The sequence below is a fragment of the Borostomias antarcticus genome, assembly GCF_949987555.1.
Source record: "Borostomias antarcticus genome assembly, chromosome: 7".
Taxonomy (NCBI): Eukaryota; Metazoa; Chordata; class Actinopteri; order Stomiiformes; family Stomiidae; genus Borostomias; species Borostomias antarcticus.
The window spans coordinates 8,366,566-8,379,065 of NC_140240.1; the positions used below are offsets into that span (position 1 = coordinate 8,366,566).

Below are 12,500 nucleotides of genomic sequence, written 5' to 3' on the forward strand. Positions count from 1 at the left end.
GTCCGGACGGGAAGAAATTAAGGCATGGATGATCATCTCCAGTTCTGGCTTGGATACAACTGATCCTAATTTGGCTATGTTCCTCAGTTGGAAGAGACAGGAACAAGTAAGCTGACTGACATGATGATTAAAAGACAAGGCTTGGTCAAAAATTACCCCTAGGTTGCATAGTTTCACTTTAGCACACGTGCTTAGTGACCCAATGCTGTGCTTGATGGTGGGGACTAGGTTATCAGGCGCAAGTATCAGGGTTTTAGTCTTCTCTTCATTCAATTTAAGAAAGTTGTCAGTCATCCAATCCTTAATGGAGCCCAGGCAATCATTTAAAACAGACAATACACTAGACTCATCTGGTTTAAAAGAACAATATAGTTGGATATCATCAGCATAAAGATGATAGGAGATGCCCTTGAAACGGCTGATAATCTGACCAAGAAGTAGCATGTATAAGGAAAACAACAAAGTTCCAAGGACAGAGCCCTGGGGGACACCACATGACAAAGGGGCAGAGTCTGACAAACTGGCCCACAGAGACAGAGAAACTGCGATCGGCAAGATATGATCTGAGCCAGCCCAGTGCAGATCCAGTAAAACCCAAATCATTTAACTTACTCAAAAGAATACTGTGGTCAACAGTATCAAAGGCTGAAGAAAGGTCCAGTAGCACCAGTAATGAACATTTCCCGTCATCTGCAGCCATCCCAATGTCGTTAGTGACTTTAAGGAGGGCTGTTTCCGTGGAGTGCTTTTTTCTAAATCCTGACTGAAATTCATCATACAGGTTGTGTGCCACTAATATTTCTGTAAGCTGCTTGGCAACAACCCTTTCAAGGAGCTTGGATAAAAAAGGCAGCTTAGATATGGGACGGTAGCTCATAGGAAGAGAGGTGTCAAGGTTAGGCTTTTTAAGCAAAGGCTGAATTACAGCATGCTTAATAGATTGGGGAACATATCCAGATGACACTGATAAATTTATCATGGACACAATAGACGGGCCAATTGTATCAAAAACATTTAAAAGCAATGATGATGCAAGGGCATCAAGGGGGCTGGTGGATGTCTTGGTCTTAGCTACTATTTCGGAGATCTCTCCCAGTGAGACAGTAGAGAAGGAGACCATAATTGAAGAACAGGGATGCCTAGCCATAGAGGGGTCAGGCACAGATGAGGGGGAGATGCTTGCTCTGATGTTGAAGACTTTGTCCACAAAGTACTTAAGAAATGAACTACAGTCCACGTCAGTGAGCACCGGTATCTTACATGGGGCAGGAGCGACAATAGTATTAATCGTTTCAAATAAAATGATTGGATTACCCTTATTAGATGAGATTAAATTGGCAAAGTAGGCGGTTCTAGCGTCCTTCACTGTTTTGTTAAAACTGTATAAAAGCTCTTTCAGAAGCAGCCGGTTGACCTCAAGCCTGGTGGATTTACATGCACGTTCAGTCTTCCTACATTTACGTTTGAGACTGCGAATAGACTCATTATACCAAGGGAGCTTTTACAGATGAATATTTTCTTGTTCTGAAAGGAGCCACTATGTCTAGTACAGAGGAGCACTGTTCATTAAATGCCTGGACAGCAGTCTCTACGTCCTTACAGTTGGACAGAAGGTCAGGGTTAAACAGAGCAGAGAAGCTGTCAGCTGTGAGGGCAGCAGATCCAATTGAAAAGAGACACCAAACAGGACACACTTATGGTCACTAACAATAAAATCCTCAAGGCAAACATTTTCAATATTTAGGCCAAGCGAAGACACCAAGTCTAGAGTGTGACCAGCAGTATGAGTAGAGCCCGAGACATGTTGCACAAAGTTAAAGGATTCAGTAATCTCTATGAAATCAGAGGCTGCCTTTGAGGTGAGATCATCGATGTGAAGGTTGAAGTCACCGATTATTAGAACTTTATCTAGTTTGATGATTGTTGATAAAAACTCTGTTAAATCGGATAAGAAAGAACTAGGCGGGCCAGGGGGGCGGTAAATTAAAATAAAGTAGACTGGGTTCAACCGGCCAACTTGGGTCATTTGAAGTTCAAAAGAGGGGAATGTGTCGGTGTTGACCAGTCGACTACCAAAACGATCCCTAAAGACAACTGCAAGCCCTCCACCGCGGCCCGTCAGTGTTGGAGAACTAATAAAACTGCAGTTTGCAGGACATAGTTTGATTAAATGCATTTGCTCGGAGTCTTGTTGCCACATTTCGGTAATAAAAAGAAAGTCCATATTCTCTCTGATAAAAAAGTCATTAATGAGAAAGGACTTATTCGTAATTGAGCGTGCATTAAATAGAGCTGCCCTAAAAGGAGAGGAATCCTTAGTGACAGTCGTGGCCGGTGGCAGCGGGCGCAGGTGACAGGCGGACACGCCCCGGCGATACCAGACTTCAGACACATGTGGACTCCTGTGGTTCATGATAACAGGGATGTGGGAGGACGAGGAGCTATCGGAAGAAATCCTTATTGATGCCATCTCAGGAACAAGTATGACTGTAGCTGGGACAACAATAAGTGGACTTTGGGGGGAGTCTGCAGAATAACCTGTCTAAGGGCTTATTTTCGTTCGGAGCGGGGCACCGATGGCGTCAATCTGTGAGCGTGGCTATATGGCATGCGAAATTATTGGCCAGGACTGACACCCCGTTAACATTGGGATGGAGTTTATCGTGCTTGTACAGCCGTTTCTCGGTCCAGAAGTAGTCAAAGTGGCTGATGAAACCATAACAAGAGATGGAGAGAGAAAGAGGGAGGGAGAGAGAGTGGGATGTGGGGAAGAATACAGGATGAGAATTAGCTACTACTAACTAGCTAAGGAGAATTAGCTTCTTCTTCTTCTTCGTATGGGTCGGTTGTTGCTTCCTCTCCCCCCAGGCTCGGGGCCGAGGGGCTATCCTTTTACCACCCCGAGCCTGGGTGAGGGGTCACCCGGGCTATATATCCAGGCACACCTCCAGGAGCCATGTCACCATTTCGTCATCCACAACCGTCAGGCCATGCATTCCATTGGTGTGTCCGATATATCGGACAGTCCTGGATGATGTCGTCTGCGGTTTGTTCCTCGGCGCCACACTCGCCGCACAGGATACCAAGCCCCATCTGTGCATCGATGAGCGGAAGCGTCCGACGCCGGTCCGGTGCGATTAAGCCTCACCCACGCCAGTTGTAAGTCCATCCCGGGAGGGGAAGGACCGGCGGCCGGGATAAAATCACCGCAGGAACTTTCCTAGCACGCGTATATCAGGGAGCCGGTTATCAACGCCGACGCTCGCGAATGCCAAGTCAGGATTCGTCCCAGCTTTCCAGCAACCTGAGACAAAGCCGGCTGCGCCCTTGGAGTCGTACAACAGGGCCAGGCTGTTGTTAGCTGCCCAAGCAGCCAGGTTCTCTCCGTCGGGGGTATTGCTGCTGTACCTCCAATCCTCATCCTGACAATTGAAGTCGCCAACATAGAGGCAGGGGTGGGGGAAGACTGGAAGATACGCTGGTGTGATTCGCGAGGGCCGAGGCTTGTAGACGTTGACAATTTTAAAGCTGCCAACGTCCACGCACAACCACTCAATCTCCGAGCCAGTCGGGGATTGGTCGACGAGAGTCCAGTTCAACCTTTGATGGACGAACATAACGAGGCCATGCTTCCTGCTTAGGGTAGACCCAGCTAGAGCGAAATTTGGAAGAACTAGCTTATGCTGTTACACAGTGGGTCTCCTGGAGGAGGATGACGAGGGCCTTGGTGGTGCAGGCCAGGTGTTCGATGACGCCGATTTAACTGGGGGTGAGCCCTTCGGTGTTCAGCTGCAAGCCCCGCCGGCTGCTCTCCCCGTCTGTGGCAGCCGAACACCAGCCCGGGCGGTGGCCCTCAGTTGGCAGACTTTGCTTCGCTTACGGTGGTTAATCGCAGCTACTGCTCTCGTCTCCAGAGGAACTTCCCATTGTGTAAACAACGAGAAAACAGCGCCGGCTCTAAAATACAGCTCGTCGGTGGACACGCACCCCTTAAAGGGCAATGCTCGTTTTTGACAACCTGGACCTTATTTACGACATATTATAAGAAGTTTGACCCACCGAGATCACTTTGGTGTAGTTCGGAGGCCTGTAGAAGAAATTTAAAATCCAGCGCGAGCCAGTATATCCATGTAATCACGGTGATCGGGGCACCGAGAATGCAGTTTCTCAAAATCTATTTTCGGCCGCTAAACGGTTGTTTTTATCAATCAGATTGGATGAATCGACAGTTGAGATTCCTCAACGCGAGGCATTGTAGTGGTTTTTAAATACGGGGTCTTTAGCCTCTGTAATATGATCTTTACACGCCTTTCCCCACTTGCTCCAGCACGCATGCGCACAGGCCAGCGCGCAGACTGGCTATTCTCCGGCTCACATTCTCTGCGCTACGATCGTTGTTGGTGCCGAGAATATTGTCGTCGTCATTCGTCAGCAACAATCCGATCGTAGCGCAGAGAATGTTTCCTAACAAAGCCACCTGCAGTTAGAAACTGTTAGATCTTACCATCGTGGGGTCACATTACGGAACACCTTCAGCCCAAACAGAGGTCCTAGGATGTCCCCTGCACCTAATTCCAACTAACACACACACACACACACACACAGACACACACAGACACACACAGACACACACAGACACACACATGAACAGGTTTGTTTTGAAAATGCAACCGTGTGCCATCTCTGCTGGTGTGTGCAGGCTACCTCTCCCCAGCCCTTGGCTGAAGTGACCCGGCGTACGGTCATGTTGATGTTGCCTCCTCCGTTCCCGTTGTGTGTGGAAAGAGAGCCAGACAGCACTGCCGTGTCTGAGGACGTCAGAGGAGCCTGGAGAGAAAGCACACGGTCCACACACATGTAAGCCGAATATCTCCACAAGCGCCCACCACTGTATGAAGTTGTGTATTGCTCAGGACCCAAGGGTGTACATGTGTCGCGTAAAGCTGAGAAAATGTACGTTTTGGCTAATTTTATGATTATGACTTTAACATAATACTGGAGCATAATACTGCTCGGAGCTCCGCCCCTCCTTTAACACAGCGCTGCTCCGGCGCACATATCTACTGCACCCAAGACAAGCCAGCCAATAGAAATACTGCTCCGATTAGAACATGTTTCATTCCCTGTATCCTCAAATTGTGGCAAGTTCATTTTGAACTAGTACAAATAAAACACAATGTACAGTAACACAGTGTGAGCGTGCGTGTACCTCTATGGACTGAGAAATATGCATCTTGTTGATCTCAATATGAGGGAATCCTCCTCCTGGCATCTCTTCAAAGTCCTCGTCATAGTGATCAAACAGGTCTGTAGCATCCACACCCACACTGATGGTGCCCTGAACACAGAGAAACAGACAGCTACTTAGCCTTTGAAGAACAGTAGTCTACACAGTCACCATATACACTACTGAAGTGAATTTGCATTGATATGCGTACATTTGCAAGAGTGAGTGAAAGAGAGAGAGAGTTGGTGTGTGTTTGTGTGTGTGTGTGTGTGTGTGTGTGTGTGTACCTTAGGGTTGGTCCTTTGCTGTAGCCTCCTCTCCTCTCTTTCTCTTTGCAGTCTTTCATACTCCTCACGAATCTCTGCTGGAGTCCTCTTCCTCTCCACCACCTACACACACACGCGCGCGCGCACGCACGCACGCACGCACGCACAGACGCACGCACGCACGCACGCACGCACACACGCACACACACACGCACACACACACGCACACACACACACACACACGGCATAATGTAGATACATTCCATTGTGTAAATGTTGACTTGACTTTTATTGACAATTATTAACTAATCTCTGCCATGCATGCATGCACAGTTACACTAGCGCACACACGCGCACACACACACACACACACACACACACACACACACACACACACTCAGAAGGACATACCTCCCAACCCTCCACCTCCAGACCTTTCTTTCCAAAAATGTCATAGATGGCTCTGGACTGAGGATCGCTCAATACTGGAGGGAGGGAGAGAGAGAGAGAGAGAGAGTGAGAGAGAGAGAGAGAGAGAGAAGAGAGGGAGAGAGAAGAGAGTGAGAGACAGAGAAGGAGATAGAGAAAGAGAGAGAGAGAGAGAGAGAGAGAGGAGAGGGGGAGAGAGAGAGAAGAGAGTGAGACACAGAGAGGGAGATAGAGAAAGAGTGAGAGAGAAAGAGAGAGAGAGAGAGAGAGAGAGAGAGAGAGAGAGGGGTGTTAACAACAAGTGTGTGTGTGTCAGTGTGCATTGTGCACACTCTCCCTGCAGTGGGTGAAGGTGGGTGTTCCCCTTCTTCTCACCCTCGTATGCCTGGTGCACCTGGTTGAAGAGCTGTTCGGCCTGCTGTTTGAGCTCCGGGTCCCTGTGCTTGTCTGGGTGGTAGAGCATGCACAGCCTGCGGTACGAGGCCTTCAGCTCCTCCTGGGTGGCCTGCGCCCGGTCAGGACGGCAGGGGACAGAGAGACAGGGTAGCCAAGGTGATAATGAGCCATGAGCGTGTATTACACGGTATTAAATTAGGCGTCTTGACATTCTCAGTATATCCAAGGGTCCGATGTCTACACGGTATTAAATTAGGCGTCTTGACATTCTCAGTATATCCAAGGGTCCGATGTCTAACAGGACCGAGGAGTGGTTGGAACAGTTCACAGCATTCTGAATGATGTTTAGTGAGTTACATGATGTCTCCATCCCTGATTGATGTCGTGCTCTTTAACGGCGGGGAAGCCAGGGGCAATAATGATGCCATGCTCTTTAAACAATTTTCATTTTGAAGTCAGTTGCAGACAGCTCACAGCGGCTTTTTCTGACAGACTTACAACATTATGCTACTGTAGCTAACACAAATCTGGAATCTAGCCTCAGGTAACTATCTATCTTGCTAGCTATACAAGGTTGAAGACAGCTGGAAAACATTAGCTAGCTAGCTGCTGCGTAGCTAGCTGCTACAGGTAACTAGATGGATAACACTGACAGGCATTTCATTTAGCTAGCTTCATTCCATATTCGTCTCCGTTGACACCGTCTCCGGGCTACAGAACCATTGCATCGCTATTTATCAAGGCAAGCGACTGAGGTTATTTAATGCAGGACGAACCGGCTGGCTTTGCCGAGATGTTCTTTCGAAACCAGCTAGCCACGAACTGCACAAGGTTCGCCAGGATTTAAGATAGACATGCAAACAACAAATATAAAACAACCCTCACTTACCTCTTTCCTGACGTTCAGGAGAGAATAATAATCTTCGTTATCCAATTCTAATTCATCATCTAAGGATGCCGCCATGTTTGCGCTTTGTCTGCCCCTCCCACTCTGCCAGCGGCCTGGAAGCTGATTGGTTTGCGGGTGATTACAACAGCGCCACCGTGTGGTTAGGCAGACTAAACTATTGCCGACCTGTCATTACCATCATCATCTGCACTGGTCCTGGTGATCTGTCTGTCTCTCTCTGGGCCTACAACTTCACCACTATCCTCGTGGTCTCTTTTCTCTCCATCTGCTTCATCTTTTCCTGATTTTTAGTTTTGGATGAGGATAGGCTACTGATAGACTGCTAGACTACGGATAGTAAATAGCCAGTTCGGGAACCTTTACATGTCTAACGTTAGCTGCCTAGGACTGGAATGAGGAAGTGATTAGCACTGATTAGATATTGTAAGGACAAGCGATGACAAGAATTCCTATGTACCTGTACCTGTTACAAATGGCAAATAGGCGTTCTATTCTATTCTTTTTTTTCCCTCTATATGTAACCGTGTGACAAAGTGTCCCCCACCAGCCGCCTCGGCCAGTTTCAGCCCAATTCGGCCTGCCTCACCTCGGCTCAGCTGTCTCCCTCACATCACTTAACCTAACCCCGAACGCTCTCAAGAGTCAATTGCTATATATCAAGATTTATTTTCCGTAACGCTCTGTTTTTCATTCATCCACCATTCAGTCATCTATCCTCCCTCCGTCACTCACCCCTGTAACTGTCACTTGCATTGTTACTTGATCCGTCAGCCCTGGTTCTCTCTCTCAGCGCCATCCTATCTTCCTCAGCTCCTGACCTGATGCTATCCGATACCGTCACCACGAGGCTGCTTTTTACTGTCTCGCGCACAAACAGCTATTAGGCCAAAGGAGATTCTAACAGGACCTGTTCATTTGATACGTTGATCAAGTAAGAAACCTTTTTACACTCTTAGTTGAGATCATGTAGGACTGACACCAGAGGTGTAGTGGTGACCAACGTGGGTATACTGTAGCAGAAATGTTACAGTTTTTACATTAGTGGTGTTTAAAGAAGTGGCTATAGCCTACTGTGGGTCGATGGATTAAGAAATAAAAAAGATTATAGCCTATCCCTTTACCTCCATACCCCCACTACTCCACTGATACTGAGCGTTTCTTTTCTTTTCTTTTTTTCCAGGCGAGAGCAGCATGCGTGTCGTCTGTGGGCGCGTGGAGCTGTCCTTTCAGCACCGAGCTTCAGCACCGTCGGCAAGTGACAGCGCCAGCGTGCCCACGCGCCTTCACACCACTAAGGCTTTTAATGAGTAGCCGGGCACGACTTTAGCCAATATCGCACAGACTAGTAGCTGAAACGACACGAGCTATATGATGTGTCTTATGTTATCTTATAGAGCCATGTGTGGTTTGACCAGCCGTTTTATTCAATCGGAGGTTTAAGCATTTCAATCTACCATAGTAGCATTATATTGTAGCCTACATGCGACAAATAAAGAACCTTGAATAAAGATCCTTGTTTCGTTCCACTATTTAGTTCAACGACCTTGCTTTTGTTGAGCAGATACAGCCTAGTAGCTACATAGTCGTGTCAGGAAGCATCAAGGTGTCCTAGAATAGAGACATCGTCCAGTGACGTACAGCTATTGTCGGAGAGAGAGAGAGAGAGGGAGAGAGAGTGTGTTTCAGGGGGCGGAGGCTGGGAAAGATGGGCTACAAGGCAGGGATGAACGCATACAGAACGAGCGATATGGATTTCGCGAGTTCGTGAGGCATCACGGGCCCTCCCGCTCCCTCCTCCCTCCCGCTGTCAGTCATCACACCTCGGACCAATAGACTCTCCGCGTCGCGGCGGGCTCGTCCCCCCTTCCATCCCGCCCCCCTCCTTGAGCTGTCCTCGCTGTGCACGCGCGTGGTCCCCCCCAGGTCGCGAGGAGGAGGAGGAGGAGGGATGAGGCGCGCGGAGGGGAAATGGCTGCCGAAAACAAGCCGGAAGGTAAGAGAGAAATAACGATATTATATGTGTCTGTTGACCCCGCGGAGAAGCACGGTAGTCTGGGTTCAGGCGAGGGGACGAAGGGATGGAGGTTATTAAAGGAAAGGGCTTTCCCTCTTTCTCCTCCTGCGCCTAGTCCGTACTGAAAACGCGGACGCCGATGCTGAGATACAACCAGCGACTTTTAGCTCGCAGTGGAACGGGTTATCGAGAAGCTCAAAATAACGGAAGCAGTTCTTGTCGGTATTATACGTGATGCGCTATGTTTTCTTCCTTCCTTTCCGTGTCAACATCTTCCCCCTAGAGTGGCATGGTTACGCTCGTAAGCGTTAGTGGAGGGTTGCTGTCTGAACGGACAGGGATGTGAAGGGGATGGGATGTGAGTGGTTCACGCTGGAGGAATTCAGATAGCTTTCTCAGCTCTCTCTCTTTCGCACGCACGCACGCGCACACACACACACACGCAAACACACATACACACACGCCAGGGGAAAATAAACGCTGTTACGCACGAAATTGCCCGTTATATCCGAAGTAGGATTCCTCGACACGCACGCAACCCTAGACTATAATTGTGCGGTGGACCACAATATTATGTTTTTTTTTTATCAGGCTGTGGGGGGTTTAGTTGATCTGTATGGTTCTGGTTTTACGGAATCTGCCCGGTAGAGGTGAGAATATCTGTCGCCATGTCTCTGTGATGTGTGGGTCAGTGTGCAACCGTCCAAGCCGTCTATTTATGTAGCTCGGAGAACCAGAGAAGCGCTTGTGCGTGTGCACGTGTCCCTGCGTGCGCGCGCGCGTGCATGTGTGTGTGTGTGTGAGAGAGAGAGATAGAGAGAGAAAAAGAGAGAGAGAGAGAGAGACGGTGTTTGGCATGCACTCCATGCAATTCCTAAAATCATACACTGAATATCTTTGTATTAAGTGAGTGCTTCGGCTTATACCATGGTCGTGTTCTATTATGACCCCAAACCTAAGGTTGCTTTGATTGTTTAGGATAATTATGCATGTGAGGAAACAAAGATGACCTGTGTAGCTTTAAAATAATGTAAAAAATCTGTACATGAGGTCAGTCCCAAGGACTGTCAGTCCATCATCCTCATGTCTAGCTGTAGATATTACAGATTGAGCCTTTAACCACACAGCCACTAGAGAGCGATGTTGAGTTGTCCCCGAGGGGCAGTTAAGCTTAGCAGTAAATATGTGTCTGGAATAGTTGTCATTCACCGCTGCCATTTTGCCTTTTATTTATGGCAGGTAAGACTGACACAATCAAACACACACACGCACACACACACAGCACACAGCTCTGTCTCTTAAAAGAAGACCAACATCCATGCAGAGAAACACACACACACACACACACACACACACACACACACAACACACTCACACAACACACACTGCAAGAGAGGCCGGTATAGCCACAGGCAGTGTGGAGGCCGTGGGTTGAGAGTCCCGTGGCGTGGAGAAACTACTGCTGTAGATCGGAGACAGAGAGAGGGAGAGAGCCCATGGGCATGTCGTCTCACGCAAACAGAGACTGCTGCACCCCCCCCCCCCCCCCCCTCCCCCTGGTTCTCACACCGACACACACTAAAACCCTGGCTCAGTCTGTTTTGAACATATAAATTTTGCTTCACACACACACACACACACACATGCACACATAATCGGGCTATGACGAAGGACAGGGTGTGTTTGCATGGCTTTGGAACAGCTTCTGTTCATAGTCTCAGAGAGCTCCTCTGGTTAGCTCTCACACACATGCAGATGAAGCGTAGCTTCGCTGCGCTCGCCTCCCGCATATGTGAGCTGTAATGTAAAGATGAATCCGAGACAGAGATAGAGAGGCCGGCTGTTCCCACTCAGCCCACCCGTCCGTCCGTCCGTCCCCAGGGTGTGGTTCTATAACGAGTAGCAGCCTGGCGGTGCCGTACGAGTGGTCATGACAACCTCTACCACAACCAGCCTGGGAGACCACCTCTGCTGCACTGGTTTGGTTGTATCATAGCAACAGTGGTCAGGGAAACAGGGAAGTGATGGGATTGAAGCACGGTACCAGGTCTCGGAGGCAAGCGGCACCAACACCAGCCAATCAATTATCAACACAGAAAACACCGGTTCTGATTCGATGGTATCTTGATTGATGGTTCTGACATATTGTTCATCCTGGTGGCCTGAACTACCCCTGCTCCTCTCTCTGTCTGTCTGTCTGAACTATCCCTGCTTCTCTCTCTCTGTCTGTCTGTCTGTCTGTCTGTCTGTCTGTCTGTCTGTCTCTGTCTCTCTCTCTCTCTCTCTCTCTCTCTCTCTGTCTCTCTCTCTCTCTCTCTCTCTCTCTTTCTCTCTCTCCCCCCCCGCAGGACTGAAGAGGATAAGGAATCCAGAACGGATGATCAGAATCGCTGTGGGTTACACAGGACACACCCCTCCCAAGAGTGACGACACAGATGCCAACAGTACGTCAATCACACAAACACCCACTAACACACATGCACACAATCACGCACTAACACACAATCACACAAACACCCAGTAACACACAAGCACACACTTACACAATCACACAAATACACACTTACTAACACACAATCACACTACACACACTAACACACAATCGCACAAACACACTAACACACAAACACACACTATCACACAATCACACAAACACACACAAGCACATAAACACCCACTAACACACAAACACACAGGCCTGGGTTACACGGCAATGTTTGTTTCCCGTTTGCACCCCGCAGTTACACGGCAACGGCGTTAGCGTTTTGAAAACCTGTGAAATTTCGAGAACGCCGCAAGGGCAGTGGCGACTGCTCCTATAAGCCAGAGTAAGCCTGGCTTATCCATACAAATCCAAATAAAACTAGTTTTTTTGCGCCTGCTTTCAGTGAAAGAAGGCACGAAAATCGACTTTCAGACTGTTTTTGACTTTTGATTTTCATCCGTGTTTAATGTTTTAGTAGTGCTCCGTCTCCCCCTACAGTCCTCATGAAAATACAGTCCACGTTACGGTCCGTTGACAGCAGTTTTACTAGCTCGTCATTCACTTAACATTGTAGGCCAGGTAAAATGAAGTCAACAATGCAAATTCAGGCGAGGCACGTACGTCACGGCCGGGGTGGTCAGCAGAGGTTAATCAGTCACGCATGACGCCAGCACCAGCTGACTGTAGCTGTCATAGCAGCTACAGTCATGTGGCCATCCAGCGGTCCCTCCGGGCGCCATGGACGCAGAGACACTAGGCTGTATCTCCCGCGG

General features: G+C 48.5%; 2 protein-coding genes across 2 annotated transcripts in view; one reads left to right on the top strand and one right to left on the bottom strand.

Annotated features, from left to right (window-relative positions):
• Positions 1 to 7,282, bottom strand: part of dnajc11b (DnaJ (Hsp40) homolog, subfamily C, member 11b) — a gene marked incomplete at its 5' end in the record, with an annotated part of 15,405 nt that extends 8,123 nt beyond the window's left edge. The window contains 7 exons of the mRNA XM_084441161.1: positions 4,505 to 4,578; positions 4,705 to 4,827; positions 5,210 to 5,338; positions 5,515 to 5,616; positions 5,905 to 5,978; positions 6,298 to 6,427; positions 7,208 to 7,282. Of these exons, the coding sequence (XP_084297287.1) occupies positions 4,505 to 4,578; positions 4,705 to 4,827; positions 5,210 to 5,338; positions 5,515 to 5,616; positions 5,905 to 5,978; positions 6,298 to 6,427; positions 7,208 to 7,282 (707 nt within the window). The remainder of the gene's footprint in view (positions 1 to 4,504; positions 4,579 to 4,704; positions 4,828 to 5,209; positions 5,339 to 5,514; positions 5,617 to 5,904; positions 5,979 to 6,297; positions 6,428 to 7,207) is intronic.
• Positions 7,283 to 9,196: 1,914 nt separating this feature from the next.
• Positions 9,197 to 12,500, top strand: part of camta1b (calmodulin binding transcription activator 1b) — a gene marked incomplete at both ends in the record, with an annotated part of 72,746 nt that continues 69,442 nt past the window's right edge. The window contains 2 exon segments of the mRNA XM_084441314.1: positions 9,197 to 9,221; positions 11,591 to 11,686. Coding sequence (XP_084297440.1) covers positions 9,197 to 9,221; positions 11,591 to 11,686 — 121 coding nt within the window.